The sequence below is a fragment of the Equus quagga genome, chromosome 11 (genome assembly GCF_021613505.1).
Source record: "Equus quagga isolate Etosha38 chromosome 11, UCLA_HA_Equagga_1.0, whole genome shotgun sequence".
In the NCBI taxonomy this organism is placed as follows: domain Eukaryota; kingdom Metazoa; phylum Chordata; class Mammalia; order Perissodactyla; family Equidae; genus Equus; species Equus quagga.
In genome coordinates this window covers 33274464-33294006 of record NC_060277.1, presented here as the reverse complement: position 1 = coordinate 33294006, position 19543 = coordinate 33274464, and the positions used below count along the sequence as shown (strand labels likewise).

At 43.5% G+C, this 19543-nt stretch overlaps 1 protein-coding gene across 2 annotated transcripts in view; it reads right to left on the bottom strand.

Moving 5' to 3' along the window:
- The window catches only part of FAXC (failed axon connections homolog, metaxin like GST domain containing), a 65599-nt gene that overhangs the window by 45313 nt on the left and 743 nt on the right, over positions 1-19543 (bottom strand). The window contains exons 2-4 of one of the 2 annotated variants that reach the window (XM_046677583.1): positions 19213-19334; positions 13759-13894; positions 3236-3432 (exon numbers count right to left, since the gene is read on the bottom strand). In XM_046677583.1, coding sequence (XP_046533539.1) covers positions 3236-3432; positions 13759-13894; positions 19213-19319 — 440 coding nt within the window. In that variant the 5' untranslated portion in view covers positions 19320-19334. Of the gene's footprint in view, positions 1-3235; positions 3433-13758; positions 13895-19212; positions 19485-19543 lie in introns of those variants that run through there. The other variant, XM_046677581.1, reaches the window with a different exon arrangement.

The window sequence follows — 19543 nt, the reverse complement described above, 5'->3', positions numbered from 1 at the left end:
CACCCCATCTCCCTCATTCACTGAAACTATACCAAAAGCCAAACTCAAAATTTAAAAATGTTGGCCAACCTATAAGTGAATTTGAATTCTCTGTTCTAATGCATCTATTTTTATGGCTGAAAACGTCATCATTAGACAGGTGGACAACAGTGCCGTGCACACGTCCCTAAGGGGTTGGAAGACTCGCAGACACTCACATGTCCACAAGGGGGCAGTATGTCACACAGAAGAAGCTATGGTCTCTGCTACCAAAACACAATTTCACTCCAGTAGTTTGCCTGTTTCTCAGATTTCCCTTCATACCAGCTTCCCTGCTTAGGAGCTATCTTAAGCATTCAGTGGAACAAAGGGGATAAAAAACAGTCTTCCTCATCTTCAATACCAGCTTTATAATGCAAGTGGGACATAATTATATGGATTTCAAGTGCAAGAAAACCCACTTTATAGCTGAGTGTACTCATTTGAACAAGACCTAAAACAGAGCTTCAGAATACTGTGATGTTACATAATAATGACAGCTTTCCATTCTCTTTGCTTTTCAGAAAATCATACCTGAAGTGGAGTATTTTTAAGGTTTCAGACCAAAATAAACATATCTGAAAACTCCAGATGATTGAATCAATTGAGTCAAACAGTTGATTGCACCTCTTCCACCTCTGTAAGTACACACACAACCTTAGAGCTCACTGATTGTCAGAACTGAGCAAGCGCTCATGGAAAGCTCGTACTTGTAATATTTTCCTACATATTGTGGTCAGTTCCCTATGCTGGTGGCCTCTGAGACGGGAGAGGGGACAGAGGAGCCGAGCCTGAGGGAGGAGTGGCCAAAGATTCCGTCTCAGGCATTTTCTTACCATGTGGTGGGGGGTTCCTTTCTCCACATGGATTTAGAGCTCTCGGGGAAAGCCTGTTCAGGGTCTCCACAAAACAAGAAGCAGGCTAACAGTTGGGAAACCTTAGGAAACAGAGACAAGTTTGCTTTTCCTTCTACTGCTAGAGACTAGGAGAATTGGAGGAATTGGGAATTTTTTTTGAAAGTTCATTGGATAGTTGCATGTCAATCAAGACTGACTTCCCAATTTCACTATTTGTTCCTCAAATTAACCCTTGAAGAGACATAAATGAGGAAGAGTCGCTAACCCAAAAAAGTACTTTTCTCATTAAAAAGAGAGAAGAGTCTATACGTGACCCAAGCAACTCGCCAAGCACTTGGGGGTTTGTGGTCCATAAAATTAAGATTCCTCCCTACCAGGGTACCGCCTCCCGCCTCTGCCTCCCACCGCTCCCCACCACCACCCATCTCTCCCCCACCACACCCTGCCCCCGACCAGGGGCCGTATTAGCTGTGGCCCAGGTAGGGAGAGAAGGGGAGGGAAGAGCAAAAGATGAACTTCTACCAGGGAGTAAACAGATATAAAACGTCACACACACCCAGAGCAAGAAGTAGTGATGGGTGGTACCTGGGAATCTTGGTGGATCAAAGTCTTTCTAGCTGGAATATCAACTTTTGAACCACTACAGAAATCAAAGAGTTGCAGCAGAAGTACCAATTAAAATGTAAGGCTTTCAGCTTTTCAGGCAGCTGACAAAGCGATAGCTTTCCACATTAATGGGCCCATCAATCAAATGAGGTAGTGCTTCGGAGGGCCGCACCAAGGGAAGGCACAGAGGGTCAGGGTGGCCCCGGGCTGGTTCTTCATTTCCCTCAATTGCCTCAAAGCAGAGACTGGAACCTGGCAAGCAGGTGAGACGGCTCTGTCCCACAAGGCTTTTCCTGAGGCTAACATGTCACAGCAGCCATGAATTTTAGTCCACTCTGCAAACTCTGAGATGGAAGGTCCAGCCGGCCCCCAAAGCTATTATAAGGAAAAGACCTCGGGTCATTCCAGGGACACTGAGTCTGTGATGACACCCATGCTTATCTGCACCCCAGCCTCCACTCTCTGCCTGGTCCCTCCTGGCTCCCACCCCTTCATCTCTATAAGGAGAAGAGGAAGAGAAGTGGGGCTTCAGGTCAGCCCTGGAATAAACCAGGAAAGAACTGACAGTAGAAAGAGGAAAAGAAAACAGGGAGTCACTTAAACTCCAAGAGACGGGAACAGCAAGTTTTCCATTTAGGAAGAGACCTGAATGGATGAAATAGGAAGGCAATGGGGAAGAAGCGTCTACAGTCGACCCCACACGGAGGGTCTCTCTCAGCGGGGGAGGCAGAATCGACTGGGTGAGCACCTGACCCAGGAGTAACAATTAATGTCCCAAAACCGGACTTAGCTCTTCTTCACTAAATCTTTGGAACAAGATAAAGTTTGCAGAAATCAGGAAGAAAACTTCCCTTATCTACTACGGTGTATAAAAAGGTGCTTAAAACTCCAGATAATGGATGACAGAAATAGAAAAACCCCACATGACAATGAGTTTATAAAGCGAGAAGAACCACGTCTGTTGAACACAGGTGGTGTCACAGCCGGCAAAACCCACATGCAGCACAGGGGCAACTCATGAGCACGGTGTGCATGACGCTTGATGAGGAATGCAAGCTGGGGGTCAGCCAGCCAGGGCAAAGACTCTCAGAAAGCTGCAGCATGCTTCACTTCCAGAACACAGAGAAGCTCCTGTCACCCAAGGAAAGGTGACAACAATCGTATAAAGCTTGTGTAATTCATTCCACCTAAGACTCCTCTCCTGACTCAGTCTTCCGTTCCCTCCTCTGGGTAGCTGATGTAATGTTAGTTTAATTCAGCAGTTTGTACGGGGAAAAAGCCCAGTCAGTGAAACTACCTCCCTCGCCTCAGCGAGTTCCAGTCTAGATCAGGGGTCAGCCAACTGGAGCCTATGGGCTAAGAAGCTTTTACATTTTTAAATGGTTGGGGGAAAAAATCAAAAGAATGATATTTTGTAATAAATGAAATTCAAATGTCAGTGCTTTTATGGTTTTACTGAAACACGGTCCTGCCTGTTCATTCGCTGTACCAGAATAGCAGAGTGGAATAGTTACTACAGAGACATATGGCCTAAAAAGCCTAAACTACGTTCTGTCTGGCACTCTACACAAAATGCCCACCCCACTCTAGCTATCTAGAAACTCAACAGTCTAACCTTGACCCCTAAGTCAGTCAGAATGTAGAAAACTTTTGAAAAAGTGAGGGGAGTGTGTGAACAGTGAAAGAGAACTTGGCTCACCCCAAAGGATGGGGCCAGGCCCTGGGCACCCGCCCAGCGTGCCGGAGAGACTCACCAGTAGAAATGCTCCTCCACCATCTTGGTCACCGCCCTGGAGATGGCTCTTTCATGAGGGCCGAGGTTTTTGTTTAAATTTACTCCAAGCTTCTCTTCCAGAAAGTCAATTATGAATTCTGTGCCAGAAACTTTCTCGTGGTTATACTCAATCCAAGGCATTTTCCCTTGAGCAGAGAGTTTTCCACCAAAATAGTTCTAAGCAGAGTAAATTTTAAAAAGAGAAAAGCAATGTTTTATTTAAGTTTCACTGTACAATTAACAGAAACAAACATTCCAACCACAGTTTTGATAGTGACTATACTATTCAAGGGAATGAACTCAGTACATAAACTCTTTGAGAGAATAAATGGTTACTCTTGAGAAAAAAAGATTTACCTCCTATGAACACATTAGTTTACTCCCATAGATTTTATCATGGACTCTGGCTTATTGTTTAAAAAAAATCCCAGGGAGGAGGGGGAGGGTTGAAATGATCCTGATAATAGTGGGTGTAGGAATTACAACGCTTGGGTGCAACAGTGTGTCCAACAGACTCAACACCAGTGCCTGTCAAATGCAGGTTCCTGGGCCCCCACCTAGAACTCTGGATCAGAATCCTGGGAATGATGCCCAGAAACCTGTGTTTTTGACAAGCTCCCCTTTGACCCACACCCATGGGAGAAACTTAGAGTGTCTCAGAGGACCTTGATGCCAGAACGGGGTCGGGTGGGGATGAGGAAATGACACACTTTATGAACGCTGAGAATTAACCAGTGACATTTGCTGCCCAGTGTATAAAAAGTCAAGATCTTAACCACACTGATAGAGGGGATTCTGTGGTTATGACTGCATTTATTCAATCACTTGTCTCAGCATATCTGGATTCTTCAGACCCCAAAGTTGCTTTTTAAATCTGAATCAACTTTTTGGTGGTCCACACAGCCTAAATTAGTCAGCCTTGTACTTGACATAAGTCGATAGTTCAGATGCTGTTGGATAACAGCAAGTGTTGGCTCCTATGGAGGAACAGGAACTTTCGAACACCGCTGGGGAACGTATAATGGTACAACCACTTTGAAACCATTTGACAGTTTCTTAAATAGCTAAATATACACCTGCCATGTGATCCAGCCATTTCACTCCTAGGTATTTACCCAAGAGAAAAGAAGGCATATGTGCATGCAAAACTCGTACACAAGGTTCACAGAAGCTATATCTGCAATGCTCAAAAACAGGAAAAAACCCAACTGCTCATCAAGAGGTAAACGAATAAACAAATTATGCTATAGCCTCACAATGGAATACCACTCAGCAATGACAAGAAATGAACTATGGACACACCATAACACGAATGAATCTCAAAAGAACATTACTTAGTGCAATAAGCCAGATCAAAAAAGAGCACTTCCTGTAGGATTCCATTTATATAAAACTATAGAAAATGCAAACTAATCGATAGTGACAGAAAGCCAATCAGTGTTTGCTAGGGACGATGGGGGACAGGAAAGGACAGGAGGCAGGGGTTACACAGGGGCACAAGGAGGTAATGGCTACATCACTATCTTGATTGTGGTCATGCTTTCATGAGTATTGACATACATCACAATTTATCCAATTACATACCTTAAATTTGTGCAGTTTATTGTATGCCAATTATATCTCGATAAAGCTTATTTTGTTAAGATAGAGTTACAGACATTTTAAATACATCAGTCCTCTACATCTTTAAACTGTTTCTCTAGAGTAGTGGTCACAAACTTTTCTGTAAAGGGCCAGACAGTAAGTACTTTAGGCAGACCATATGGTCTCGGTCACTAAGACAATATTGCAGTTGGAGCATGAAAACAGCCATAGATAATACACAAATGAGTGTGGCAATAGAAAGTTGTTGATGGACACTGAAGCTTGAATTTTACATAATACAAAACATTCTTCTTCTTTTGACTTTTTTCAGCTATTTAAAAATGTAAGCACCCCTCTTAGCTCCCAGGCCTGACTGGGCCCGCAGACCACAGCCTGCCATCTGCTGCTCCAGCCATGTCCACTATTCTCACTACCTCCTAGAGAAACAAAAGTAAACTTCGGGAACCATCTGCATCAAGCCCTGGACAAGAAGATCCCTCCTTGCAAGGTGTATGATGACAGAACACTCTCTGAGGGCCCCATTCTAGGAGACAGCTGTCACATCCTTCTTTCAGGCTTGAAATCAAAATTTGCCAAGGAATGAAAAAATTAATGTTTTTTGTGGGAAAACATTGGGATTAACAAAGGTGACTATTGTTCTAGTTGTTCTGACCTTAATCACAACAAAAACTTGTGCGTGCATTTCCCCAAAACCAAACGGTGCATCTTAGCACAATGAATAAAAACACAGAATGTTGCAAAATTTCTCAGTCAAGTCTCTCCCTGTCCAGGGCCTATGTCTGCACGTTGTGCGGGGTGTGTACTCAGCATGCTGACCACTGAATCTACCTCCGTAAGATAACACGGTTACGGCTGGATATCGTAGCTCTTAAAGGCAGTTGTGTATTTCTGCTCATAGAACTGGGCATGGACTATGCTTGAGGGTCCCGGGCTTCTCAGATCTTTGAGGTAATATCACCTTTTTCATGGCTGAAAAGTAGAGCTGGTACTAGCTAACTACTGCTTACTAGCTAAGTACTGCTGTCTTTGGTAGAAAGTAATGGGGAGTTCAACTGTTCTCTGTCTCTTGGTGTCTTGATACTTTATCTCAACGCTTATTCTAAAGAAATTCATTCTGGGCCTTGCTTGGAAAAGGGAGTTATTGGGGCTGCTGTTAGCCATATTGCTTTTGTGCAATTTGGAAAACGGAACCTCCTCTGGCTGGATACGGTCCATGCAAGGGTTCACAGCTTGGCAAGAAGTGGGTCCAGATTTTGCCTCCAACTCCTTGGCCAGGCACTGTTGTGCAATGAATAACCTGCACAACCATACATGGCAGCCCTAGACATTACCTTAAAAGTTACTAGTACATCTGGCATTCTTGTAATTTGTACACTAAAGATGTAAATTTACCATATAACAGCACCTGTTTCAGATTTCTCTTGATATCGACCACATCCTCCTAACACATCCCCTTCTGGACTCTTGTCTATCCTGTACACTGATATCAAAGGGAACTGTTTGCAAAGCAAATGAGATGCAAGACTTCTGCTGCTCAAAACTGTCCAATGGCTTTAATGGATCTAGTCTAACCCCCTTCACATAGCACCCCGGGCCACCCATCTAGTCACTGCCCACCTGCCCAGCCTCCTCGCTATCAGTCCCTTTGGTCTCCTGAATTCCAACTGCCCACACCCAACCAAGTCGAGGTCTTTACCACCTCTCTGACTTTGCCCAGTCTTCACCTTTTACAGGAAACCCTTTCCCCAGCCTCTGCAAAGTCCTATCCATCCTAAACAATTCAGTTCAAATTTCACCTTGTTGGTGAACTATTTCCCCAAGGTGCAACCATCATCTGCCTTTCCTCCATGTGTCCGCAGCACAGTGCCTGGTCCCGCCCCTTACAGGATTACTGTGTCTACATCTGTCTTTCCCTCCAGACCAGCCCCTCCCTGGGTACTTGGTACATTTTATCTAGACCACTTTTTAAAATCAGACTCATAAAAATTAATCATAGGTTCTGATGGCAATGAAAGCTCTAGCAGGCTTTCATCATCAAATGTTATTTTGCTTACTAGATAAAAATGCAGGAGATAACATTTTAGAGACATTATGATCATATCTAATCAAAAAATATTTTAAAAGAGAAAAAAATGTCAAAAGTAATTGGTAAGACGATGGGTGAGATGCAGGTGATCTGGTCCACGAATTTCCATTTTTATGAATGTAATTATATCTTAAAATAAAAAATATACATTTCAAAAATAATATTTAATTTTCCTTAACTTCCTTAAATCTATTAAAGAACTTCCGGTCTAGTTTCATATAAGCAATTGGAGTCTAACTGGCCCACTGAGGGTAGTATCTGAAAGTAATTTTGAGAAGAAAGGTGAAGAGGTAAATCCTCTTTATTTTTCCCAAGCTGATGCCCCGCCGCCACTGTGTCCCAGGTGAGATTAACGCACCTACACTCCTACTACTTTATCAGCGCAGCGGCGCAAGCCCAGGCTTTGGGTTTAAAAATCTGGCTCCATCATTTATTCACTGTGTGAAATTGAACCTCCCTGGGCCTCAATTTCCTCATCTACAGAATGGGAATAACAGTTGCCAGGATTAAATGAGATAATGCACATGAAGTGTTCGACAAAGGGCCTTCCCCAGAAGTATTAACATCACCCTCACCATCTGACATGGACAAGTTGAGACCTTAAGAGAAACCCCAGAGTCTTGGGACTCTGATTTGCTCCACTGGCCATGATGCCCCCAACTTTTCAGCTAAATTTATATCCATTACATTCACTGCGCCCCTGAAGCCATCTTGAAAGTTCTCCCAGTGGCTAAATTTGAGAAAATCTGAACAACTTTTGTGTGTTATAACACACTGAAAAAAATCCATGCATCTATTCTGTACTGCAGTTTTGTAGACGAATGGCCTGACTTTTTGGAGATGTACACTGAAGTAGTGAGGAATAAAGTCTCATGACTTCTGCAGCTTACTTTCAAATGGTTTATCAAGAAAAAATTGGTCCTAAAAGGTATATATAGAGAGAAATAAAGCAAAGAAGGCAACATGTTAACAATTGAGGAAATGAGGTGAAGGGAACATGGGTGTCCATTGTACTATTCTTTTAACTTGTGTGTAGCTTAGAAAAATTTCAAAAGAAAAAAATGGGGGGAGGGGACAAGATCAACAAATAAATAGGACATCAAAAGTTAGAGTTCACATTTGCAACAACATGGATGGACCTTGAGGGTATTATGCTAAGAGAAATAAGTCAGACAGAGAAAGGCAAATACCTTATGATCTCACTCATGTGGAAAATAAACAAACACATGAATAAAGAAAAAAGATTGGGGGCCAGCCCTGTGGGCAAGTGGTTAAGTTCGTGCGCTCCGCTTTGGCGGCCCAGGATTTCACCTGTTCGGATCCTGGGCGCGGACATGGCACTGCTCATTAGGCCATGATGAGGCGGCGTCCCACATGCCACAACTAGAAGGACCCACAACTAAAAAGTATACAACTAGATACTGGGGAGACTTGGGGAGAAAAAAGAAAAAGAAAAAAGATTGATGGTTACCAGAGAGGGTGGGCAAAAGGGGTAAAGGGGCACATATGTATGGTGACAGATGAAAACTAGACTATTGGTGGTGAGCACAATGCAATCTTCACAGAAGCCCAAATATAATGGTGTACAGCTGAAATTTACAGTGTTATAAACGAATGCCACATCATAAAATAATAAAAAGTAAAAAAAAAAAAAAAAAGGTTAGGGCTGAGAGCCAAGCAGTGAGTTTCAGAGAGTTTCTTCCTTTTTTCTTTCACTTACTTAAAAAGAATTATTGTGTGAAATATATGCTTCTTATACAACAAGTTATGTCAAATGATGTAGGTGTCTTTATGGATGTCTAGAGAAATGTACGGAAGATGGTCAAAAATAGTGATGACAATCTCTAGCTAGAAGGATGTCAGGTGATTTTCATTTTGCACCTACAATTTTTTGTATTGTTTGAAATTCTTATAAGGACTATATATAATCAGAAAAAATAGCAAAGCTATTTTCGTTTAAAAAATAATAATAACCATTATCTGCAGGACTTCCCTGGACATCTTTTTGCAACTTCCTATGAATCTATAATTATTACAAAATTTAAAGTTTTAAAAATTGACCTACCAATATTTATATCCAGATTTTTAAAACATAATAACTGGTCAATACATCAGCTTTTAAAAAATCTTGTGAGTTCCCACTAATGGTCATCAAATATTGACTCGAATCTCACTTAGGTTAAAAAATGAAAAAGCTTCAAATATAAATTCGTGCTCTTAGGAACATGGCATTTTAATCTTTTTTTAAAAGGCACAGGGCAAAGAAGGGGCAGAGGGTGGAGCAACCTGGGGCCAAGACAAACCCCCTTCTACTGATGGGTCCAAGAAACGGGCTCCACCAGCACTTCCCAGGCACCATTTGCGTCAACACAAACCCTCGCAATGGTCCCCAGGCTCGAGGCACGCTGGCAGGCACACAGCATCCTTTCTAAACCACAGAACCATTTTCCTTCTCCTTAATATCTCTGTGCACCCCCCTTGCAGAACACCCCCTCCATTTACTTTCCATAGAGACCTCACAGAAGAAAAAACACTCTTATATGATTCCTTTTTAAAAAAAATATACTTAACAACAAATACTAATAGTTTTGGAAAGGAGTAAGCAGTCCCCTTCTCGAAGGCCTCTGGAACAGCTCCGGCTTCACAATGAGGCGTGTGTCCTGCTGCTCCCGTGATACTAACTAAAGCAGCTGCTCTGCAGCATGAACAAAGGTAGTGAGGCTGCTGGTAAAGACAGGACTGTGGCCATCGGCGCTTGACAGCTGGAAGGCAAGAAAGGAAAGAGCAGAACAGCCTGGCAGCCACTGCAAACAGCAGGATTGCTTCATCAAGGGTGAGAGTGGTTCACAAGATCTTGAAAGCAGCCAGAGATGGCAGAGCACAAAATTCAGGTGTGGGACTATAATTGCCCCAAAGCTCCCACGGCTAAAGGAGGCCATCTGGTCAAGAGTGATGGAGGAACAGAGACAGGCAGCTGCTGGGTAGCAGTCTCTTCCTTCAGTTTGAGCCCCTTAGTGACACACATCTTTGAGTGCTGGATGCCAACACTAAGCTGAACAATGATCTTCCAAATCTGATCCAGTGCATTTAGATGATTCAAGCCTTGTCTGTTTTTATTGCTATTTTCTCCTCCACTGCTGGTTTAGAAAGTCCTGAATAATCTTCCTGCTTCTGTCTCCAGACTTACCCCTTGCATTCCAGTTCCCAGTCATAAAGACTTCCTTCCTATTCCCCAAACACCCCCTGCCCTCCCAGATCCCTCCACCCAAGTCCAGGTTTGATGCCACTCCACCATATTCCCAGAGGATGTCCGTAACAGCACTTACCCCAAGCTGAGAGCACATCATTCACCTGGTCCCAGCACTGCCTTAGGAGGACCACTGCCAGCCCCATGCCCTCTTCTGCAGAGAAACTGGCTCAGAAAGCACAGGCCACGGGGAGTCAGGAGTTGGAGGGCTAATATCGTTACCAGGGCAGCCAAGAGCTTAGCCAGGTGAGGAGCACGCCCCCTCCAAACTCAGCTTGTCTGTTTCCAGCTAAGGAGAGCCCCTGCTCCCAATGCTGCCACTTTGTAAGGCCTGAAAGGTGAACCCCCAACCACTGGGAGGCATATGGTGGAGCGGCAGCAAATCAGAGGGACCACATTGGTTTGGGGATGCCTGGGGCTCCCCTCCTTCCTTCCTTAAACTCCCTCACAGCACAGAACCTGTGGCCTGAGCCTTAGCCCTTGCTCAGTAGAGTCCCAGGCAGGGAAGCTGACATCCCTGGAAAAGGAGATTCAAACCAAAATAACCAGACACCTGAGGAGGACAACCCCTGTAAGAGGAGGGCAGCAGGCTGAATATGCACGACGTGAAGCAGAATTTCACATGCAACATGAACCAAAACATTTTAATTTGCATAATAAATATCCTCCAAGGCATAAAGGAAGAGATTGTAATACAAACCAAGGGGAAATATTAAGAAGAAAAATACAAAAGTTGAAATAAAGAATATAAGAGATGAGATAAATAGCATGATGGACACAAGAAGAGAACAGAGCAAAGCAATGGAAGCTCAGAGGGACGAATTCTCCCAGAAGGAAGAACAGAATTAAGGGATAAGTTCAGATGCAGGAAATAAAGGCAGAGGTTTCAGTATGCAGATGATGGACAACAGGAAAGAAGAAGGGCAAAACAAATATAAAGAAAATGGAAATATTTGAAGAAAATTGATAATTCCCCAGAATTAAAAAGAAAAGAAAGACTTCAGACTAAAAGAGTTCATAAAGGACCAAAAAAGATACACAAAGACTACACAGGGCATATTATAGTGAAATTTAAGACTATTGAGATTACATGGAAATTCTAAATGCTTCCAGAGAGAAACAGAAAGAAAAAGAATCAAGTTAACATCAGACTTTTCAATAGGAACACTGATGCAAAAAAACAACGGAGTAATATTTTTAAAGCACTGAAGGAAAAGAATGTTGAACATAGAATTATCAAATGTGAGGGCATAATAAAGATGTCCTCAGGCATGCAAAGACACTAAAGTTTTGCCACATAAAGTCTCACTCTGAAAATATTTGCCTGGGAAGTACTCAGATAAAAAGATAAATCCTGCAGGATAAGATATATGGGAAATTAGGCTGCTCAAATAACTTAGTAAGGTTTGTTGTCTATAAAAGGACCAAAAAAAAAAAAAGATCAGATTTCCAAAATTCTAGAATTAAAACATCAGGCAGTAGCACCACAATTGGGATGAGGGCTGGGAAGACAGAGACCCAAGGTTCCCATGCACCTGCTAACATACTTGTGTTAGTAGAGGGCAAACACAGAATGTGATACATTTAGGAAATGAATAAGGATAAATAAACACAAATTTGGATCTTAAGAACAGCCACTGAAACAACAAAAATAGAATTTTTTGAAATGACAAGAAAAATCTTTATCCACCAGAAAGCAGGAAATGAGAAAAAATAAAAAACAAAATATAGCAAGAAGAAAAATATTAGGGGCCGGCCCCACGGCCAAGTGGTTAAATTCACATGCTCTGCTTCGGCGGCCCGGGGTTCAGATCCTGGGTGCGGACATGGCACTGCTCATTAGGCCATGTTGAGGCGGCGTCCCGCATGTCACAACTAGAAGGACCCACAACTAAAATATACAACTATGTACTGGGGGCATTTGGGGAGAAAAAAAGCAGGAAAAAAAATATTAAATAAGATGGCAGAAATAAATCCTAATAAAACAATAATTACCATGTAAACGGATTAAACTCACCTATTAAGGACTCTCAGATTGGCTATAAGTAATACATTGCCTACAAGAGACAAATACACAGAAAAATTGAGAAAGAGGATGGAGAAAGACATCCCAAGCAAATATGAGCCAAAAGAAAACTGGAGAATCAATCTCAATATCTGATAATACAGAATTCAAGGTTAAAAAAACATCATATGGGACAGAACTAGGTGCTATAAACTAGAAAAAGAAACAAAACAGTAAAAGATGTGATCTTTCCTATTATATGGACCTAACAATATAATCTCAAATATATAAATACTCTTACATAAAGCAAGAACTGACAGAATGACAGGAAAAAGAGATAAGTCAATAAATACACTTGAATATTTTAACCTACTCCTTTTAGAAACTGCTAGAACAGGCAGACAAAAAATAAGCAGAGATATAGAAGGTCACAATAATAAACTATACATGCTCAAGCAAGTAGATATAGAGAGAGCTCCACACACAAACAGAGAATACGTAATTATTTTCAACACTTATAAAAAGTAACCACACACTAGGCTAAATCACCAGGACTATCTTCTTTGACCATAAAATTAAAAAACAATAACAAAAACCAAAGCTTAAAAAAAATTGCATATGCCTAGAACTTAGGTGAAAAAGAAAAACACAAGGGAATTTTTAAAAAATACATAGAATTGAGGGGCCAGCCTGGGTGGTGTAGAGGTTAAGTTCATGCACTCCACTTCAGAGGCCCGGGGTTTGCCAGTTTGGATCCTGGGTACAGACCTACACACCAATTATGAAGCCATCCCTATGGCAGGCGTCCCACATATAAAGTAGAGGAAGATGGGCACAGATGTTAGCTCAGGGCCAGTCTTCCTCAGCAAAAAAAGAGGAGGATTGGCAGCAGATGTTAGCTCAGGGCTAATCTTCCTCAAAAAGAAATACATAGAATTGAATGACGATGAAAACACAACCTGTCAAATTTGTGAGACACAGCTCAGTCCTTACTCAGAAAAATGTCTACCTTTACATACATCCCCCTGTTCATTCTCTAATGCTGCAGTGAGCAAGTGCTGCCCTGAAAGTTGCCCAAACAGAACGTGGAGCACTGTGGGAAAACTCACAAAATCTACAAATATCTCCCTGAGGGCCTGCTACATGCTCTGCCTCCAGGATTCAGGAGAGACAAAATATAATGCTGTCAATAAACAGACACCTAAAGGAAGAAAACGCATCAGGCAATGGGACACCCACCTTTATCAACAGCTGCCTCATAGGCCTATCCAAACTATTACCCAAGGTACACTCTATGTCAGGAATAAATAACATGGCCCTGATGCTCAGCATGACCCTTGAACCCAAGTCCATACCCTTTTGATCACTCATTAAATTGATGTAAAAATCAACAGACCCTGGAACCAAATCTCCTAAGTACCTTCTAAGGGCTGGGCATGGCTACTTTCATACCATCTCCTCTAGCGCCAAGAGCAAGCCCTTCCCACCAGGCGAGATTAAGCACTTCCCCTCTAACCAACATGGCTGCCATGAGAATGAAACATATTTGCACACAAATACCTGATAGGGTAAGTCAGCCATCCTTAAGTAAGTTTCCATTTTCAAACAGAAAGGAGATAAACTGGGGACACCATTGTTAGGTCTTGCAAACTGATGCAAAATAATAGCATCTTTGGAGTCAATCTCTTGCTGTTTCCTGTTAAAACCAAAACAGAAATAAAGAACAATCCACGTGTTACGCATGCAGTCCCCTTAGTTCCTCAGAGGTCCCTGCTGGGCTGTAGCTCCTCAATGAACAAGCAGATCTGTTTGTCACAGGGGCTTACCTCACCCAGAAGCTCTTAGAGCGTGGAAGCTTGGTCAAAAGACAAGAGAAGCTTACATACTCTGCTATTCCCCTAACCCCAAGGGCTCAGAAAGTAACTACATCTTCTGGAACCTGCAGTCTATGGGCAAGAAGAGGACTTTCTGGCACAGGTCCACCTCTTCTCCAGCTGGTTATGTTTACCCACCAGGGACAAGTTAGATGGATAAAAATGATATTCTGTGCTTACTTGTATCAGGATTGTTCTGAGGGCTTCCCAGGATGATCTCATTTAATCTTCACAATAACCTTATGAGGTAGCTACTATAATTATCCACGATTTATAGATGAGGAAACTGAGACACAGAGGACTAACTTGCCCAAAGTCACATTACTCGTAAATGGCAGAAGCTGGACTGGCCAGGTAGTCAGAGCCTATGTTCTTGACCACTAGACTATACCATGAAACAGCATCTCCATCCACAGGACCCGGAATAACAGTGCAGATTTACTCTGCCATGACCCAAGTCTGCAGAGCCTCAGAATGTTTGGAGACTCCGAAAATTCTGGTCCCTCTTCCAAACTATCCACGTCCTCAACTGGCCCTTCACCTGTGGTGCCAGAGCCCGGCTCTGGGCTCTCTCTCATCTTCTCTACCTTCACAGGTCCCCACTTTCACCACGCAGCACATATCCTTCTACCTCTGCCTTTTCCCTTTCTTCTATCTCAGTCACACATCTATCTTTTCCTTTGTCTACTTTTTTTGGTGTGGAGGACTTGCCTGGTCCAGTTTTTCAGTAGCCACCATGTAGTAGAGCGAATGCTGGATCCCAAGTCTGGATACCTGGGGTCAAGGCCAAGCCCTGCTTCCTACTGGCCACGCTACCTTAGACCTCTCCTCCTCTCTCACATGGAAAGCGAGGACAGAACAGATTCTGCATCAATTATGGTGAGAATTAAGAGAAGATCTGTAAACATTTGGTGAGCTATCAAGCATTATATAAGAGTGCTGGACTTAATTCTCAAAGAGATTTGGTCTTATGCCCTTAGGCTCAAAATCTCATCATTCCACACAGCCCACTCGGACACCACACCCAGGACCCTTTTGCCATTTCCGTCTTTCACTCTACCCAACCATTTCCCAGTCAGATAAACCTCCCTCTTCCCCTTGGCCTTCCCTGAGCCTCTGGTTCCCTCACATGGTTCCTAGTTCAATGCTACGGGTACTTCTACCCAAGCGAGCAAGGGCAAGCTCTTTGTATCATCATCACACAAATGCTCACTTAGAGGAGCATCTTCGTTAAGGAGGACAAACTCTTTTGGAGAAGTTTATCATGAGCATGCCATTCCACTTACAGACTTAAGAAAGACTCCTTTTGAAAATACTGGTCAAAAGAATAAAAATACTTGCTGCTTTCTGGCAATATTTGCTACAAAACAAGGGTTTTCATTGAGATGAAATATTTGAGAGGTCAGATATGAAAATTAAGAAGCCATTTAGACTATGTTTCTAGAAAATGCAAACCGTAGATTTGACAATTAATTTTGTCTAATCAAATAATTCAAGTCACAGTGTGACGTTTTCATGTAAATTAGCCAGGCAAGAATTTAAGAACTAAAAAGTGAGGAGAGAAACATAAAATCCCCTGCCCCATTGGCCAAAACCATCTAATTCTAATGGTTTACTTGGGCCATGGCATAATAAGAATGGATGCTAACTATGTGGCGAGCATATGCCCATGACTTTGTATACATCACACACATTACCTTATTTCATTCTGACAGTAACACTATAGAGTGGATATTGTTGTAGTTCAAATTTAGTATATTATACTATACCTATATTTTACAGTAGACAAGAAAACTGAAGCTCTGAGAGGTTAAATAACTTGCCCAAGGAAGATCAATTTAAGATCAAGTTGTTAATATCTCTAGTTCCCAAGCTCTTACTCATTTCACACCAAAACGGGCAATTCCTCAGTTAATTTTATTCAAACAGCCGGTTTGACTCAGATCACTCAAGCCTGGAACTTTCCAATGGAAGTCTATGTTAGCTAATGATGGCCAACTGTTACTGGATGCTCATTATATGTCAAACCATGCTAAGCAACTCCCATGTGTTAACATATGTAATCGACTCTGTGAGGAAGGCTACTATTATCCCCATTTTACAGATGAGAAAATCGAGTAGCCAAGAAGCTTACTCTCAGATCCAAGGTTCTCTGGTTGGTTAAAGGCAGAGTAAGTCTGAACTCCATTTGGTTCCAGAGCTCTCCCTCTATGTGAGGAACCTCTCTATCTGCCTCAGGATCAGAGGAGCAGGTGAGCCATTTCCTGGACAGCTAACATCTTACAAAGTGTCCTTAAAATGAGGATTATATAACACCTGTCGAGAAGCAAGATTAGTCCCTGCTCCGGAGGTGAATGCTGTCACAGACGACCACGCCTCTGTGAACAGCTGAGGAGCTGCTGTTTATGAAGATCACAGACTAAACACGGGCTGCTCTGATTCCCTAACCAAGGCTTCTAGGACAGGCTGAGCCCATGAGCCAAAAGTGCAGGTGAAATATGGTAGCAAAGTCATCACTTAGTCATTTAATTTGCAAACGACACATTTCCAAATGCCTACTGAATTTAAGTCAGCTGCTTAACTCTCTCCACTCGGGGAAAAGGAAGCAGAGGGTAGGGACTGTAATTGTTTAAAAACACTGTGGCAAGAAAAACATGGATAAATCCAAAATACCTACTTCGGTTATACTCGTTAATTAAATTTTCTGAATAATCCTCACCTGTCAACTCTACTTTCCACTCTGGTGACACAGCCGCAGATTAAGGGTAAGTCTATGCAGCAGAAAATCCAAGTAGAGCGGTGGAGACTTCATGACCACCAGCAAACTCAGACAGAGTAGCCATCTCAGGGTGTACTCCCCTCCTGCACATTTCAGATGGTTTTGTGTTTTGCCTAAGCTACATGGAAAATCAACACTTAGATGTCCCCATGAGTGAAGGCGTCTATCAGGTGACCTCTGCACTCACTGCCAGACCTTCCTCAGTCTTTTTCCCCATCCCTCTGTGCCCCTAGAGGCTGTCAAAACTCAGGTCCCTGCCACAGGCCTGTCTTCCCTCAGCACTGCCCCAGTTCTCTACATTTCCTTTCCTCTCCCCCATCAAAATGTATTTCAGAATTGGTACTTTCTAGGAGGCAGTGGTAACAAGTGCACGCTCTGCAGGCACACACTCCCAGAACCAATCTAGATCCTACTCCTCTTACTGTGTGATCTTGGGCAAGTTGCTTAACCTCTCTCAGCGCCACATCCTCATCTGTGAAATGGGGATCAAGCATCCAGCGATAGTTGTGAGGAATCCATGCAAATCACGCAGGTAAAGCACTTCTGCGCAGAGCTAAGGGCTCAAACTGGGCAGCCATTTTTTATTATTTGCATTATAACAGGTTTCCCAACTCAACTTAAACATTGGCCAAGAAACAAAAGTGGGTAAACCAAGGCTTAAAAATACCTTAATCCAAATAAGTACCCAAGTAGTACCCTAAGTGAGGAAGGACATATCTGTGGGCAGAGGGTTCTCCTGTGTCCAGCAACCACACCTACCAGGGCGTGGCCCGCATGTGGGTGAGCTCTGAGCCTCCGCTATGTCTGCAAGGCCATTTAAGCCAGGTTTAGACTCGGTCCTGTGAAGCTGGGCCTCCACTCCCTCCACAAAGTAGAAAACTGCTGAGAAGCCACACTGTTCGGGGTCCTCAAAAGCCTTTGGACTGGAACATAATTGAGAAACAACTGCATGACCGTTTAAACTATTGCACGAATGTTTTGGTTGTTCATATAGCTTGAAACCTAACTTGAAAAAGAGTTCTAGAGCTAGCAAAAATATAAAATAATCTGGCGAAATAATTCACTTAAAAATGTTTTATTTTGTTCAACTAGATTCAAGACACTGTGCTCAGTGAGAGAATTCAATGTATCATAAGCTCAAAATAAAACCTCAATTATGGCTAAATAATCTGGAAGCCAAGACATTTCCCCAAATCTAAAGAATCTCCAACCCTCTCAGAGACTAGAAATACTCAAAATCCCTAAGTTAGGCTGTCACAACGTCCTCCTGGAATTCCTGCAGGCCTGTTAAAGGTCACCTAGCACTGGCTCTGTTTGCCACCCATTGTGTAGGATTCCCCCACTGGAAAAAGGCGGTGTGGACACATTTCTCACTCTTTAGAAAATACTGGCCAAGAGAGACATTCCGAGCTATTGAAAACTGCTATTTTCTGGTCATCTCCCTGTGGCAGAGGGCTCAAACGCAGAGAAATTTCAACCGTAAATTGACGTATCAATTCACCAAATGACCGTTCCAGTACCTACGGTGTGACCCTACTCGAACAAAGATCCGTGTCCGGCTGCATGTACCCACAGCAGGGGCCTCCATTTTCTGGCATTTCTAAGTCAATCCTGTAAACATTCTGCGGCAGGCAGCGGATGTCACTGTTTACGGCACTGGCCTCCTCCCGTGTTCCTGTCAAACACGCCCATGTGCCGGTCCTCGGATTTCCTACCGCTCACACAACAATGGCATTTAAACCTGAAGACGGTGCTTAGCTTTCGGAACCAGACTAGCAGATAACCAGGTTAAGGCTGCATCAGACTGCACACCACGATTCCGGGCCATGCATCTCTAACAGGGACCCAGAGGTCTCCGGAGCTTTGGCAATTTCAGCCTTTTGGAGATGTTGACATTTGGGGCACGATAAAGGAGAACTAACCTTTAAGTAAAAGATAAGGTTAGTGGTTAATATTCCAGGACAATTCCCTATAAACACGTAAGGCATTTCATCACATGTAACTTCGTATTTCTACAGAGCCTAATTCTATTGTTGCAAACACACTGCACTTAGATCTTCCTCAGGGCATTTCATAACAGACTGTTTTGCTCCATAACAACCCAGAGAATTTTTGCTTTTAGCACCAAGGATAGAGAGACCAATGCTCTTCCCTCCCAGTACCAGTTTAATTCTCCTGTCAGCTCTGAACTGCCCCTCACGGCCAGGTGACCACGGACCGCCTCTAGGGAAAGGTAAGGGCAGGACTCGAGCATCCGGGTGGCGTGACCGAGGGGCCGGCACGGGTCCCCCCTCGCGCCAGCCCTGCCCTGGCCAGGTGCCCCTCTCGGCGCCCCTGCGCGGGGCCCTCTCTCCGGCTCACCTAATGACCAGGAGTTCGTGGAGCAGATACGCAGCTGCGGCCAGCAAAGCTCCCCCGGTCAAGTAAAGGGTTTTCTTCCACCAGGGATCGGAGCCCAGCCCTGCCATGATCCCACCGTAATCCTGCAAAGGGAAAGCGATGATGTCCCCATAAAAGGAGAAGGGCTCCTCGGACCCGGCCCACCAGCCGAAGAAGGAGACGCTCTGGTTCCAGCTCAGATCCACCACGCACGGCCTGGACGAGGCAAAGCCAACCCCCCAGTGCATGCTGCGCGGCTGGCTGCGGGCGCCCCTCCCAGGGCCCGCGCCGCCCGCATGGGAAGGGGCCGGCG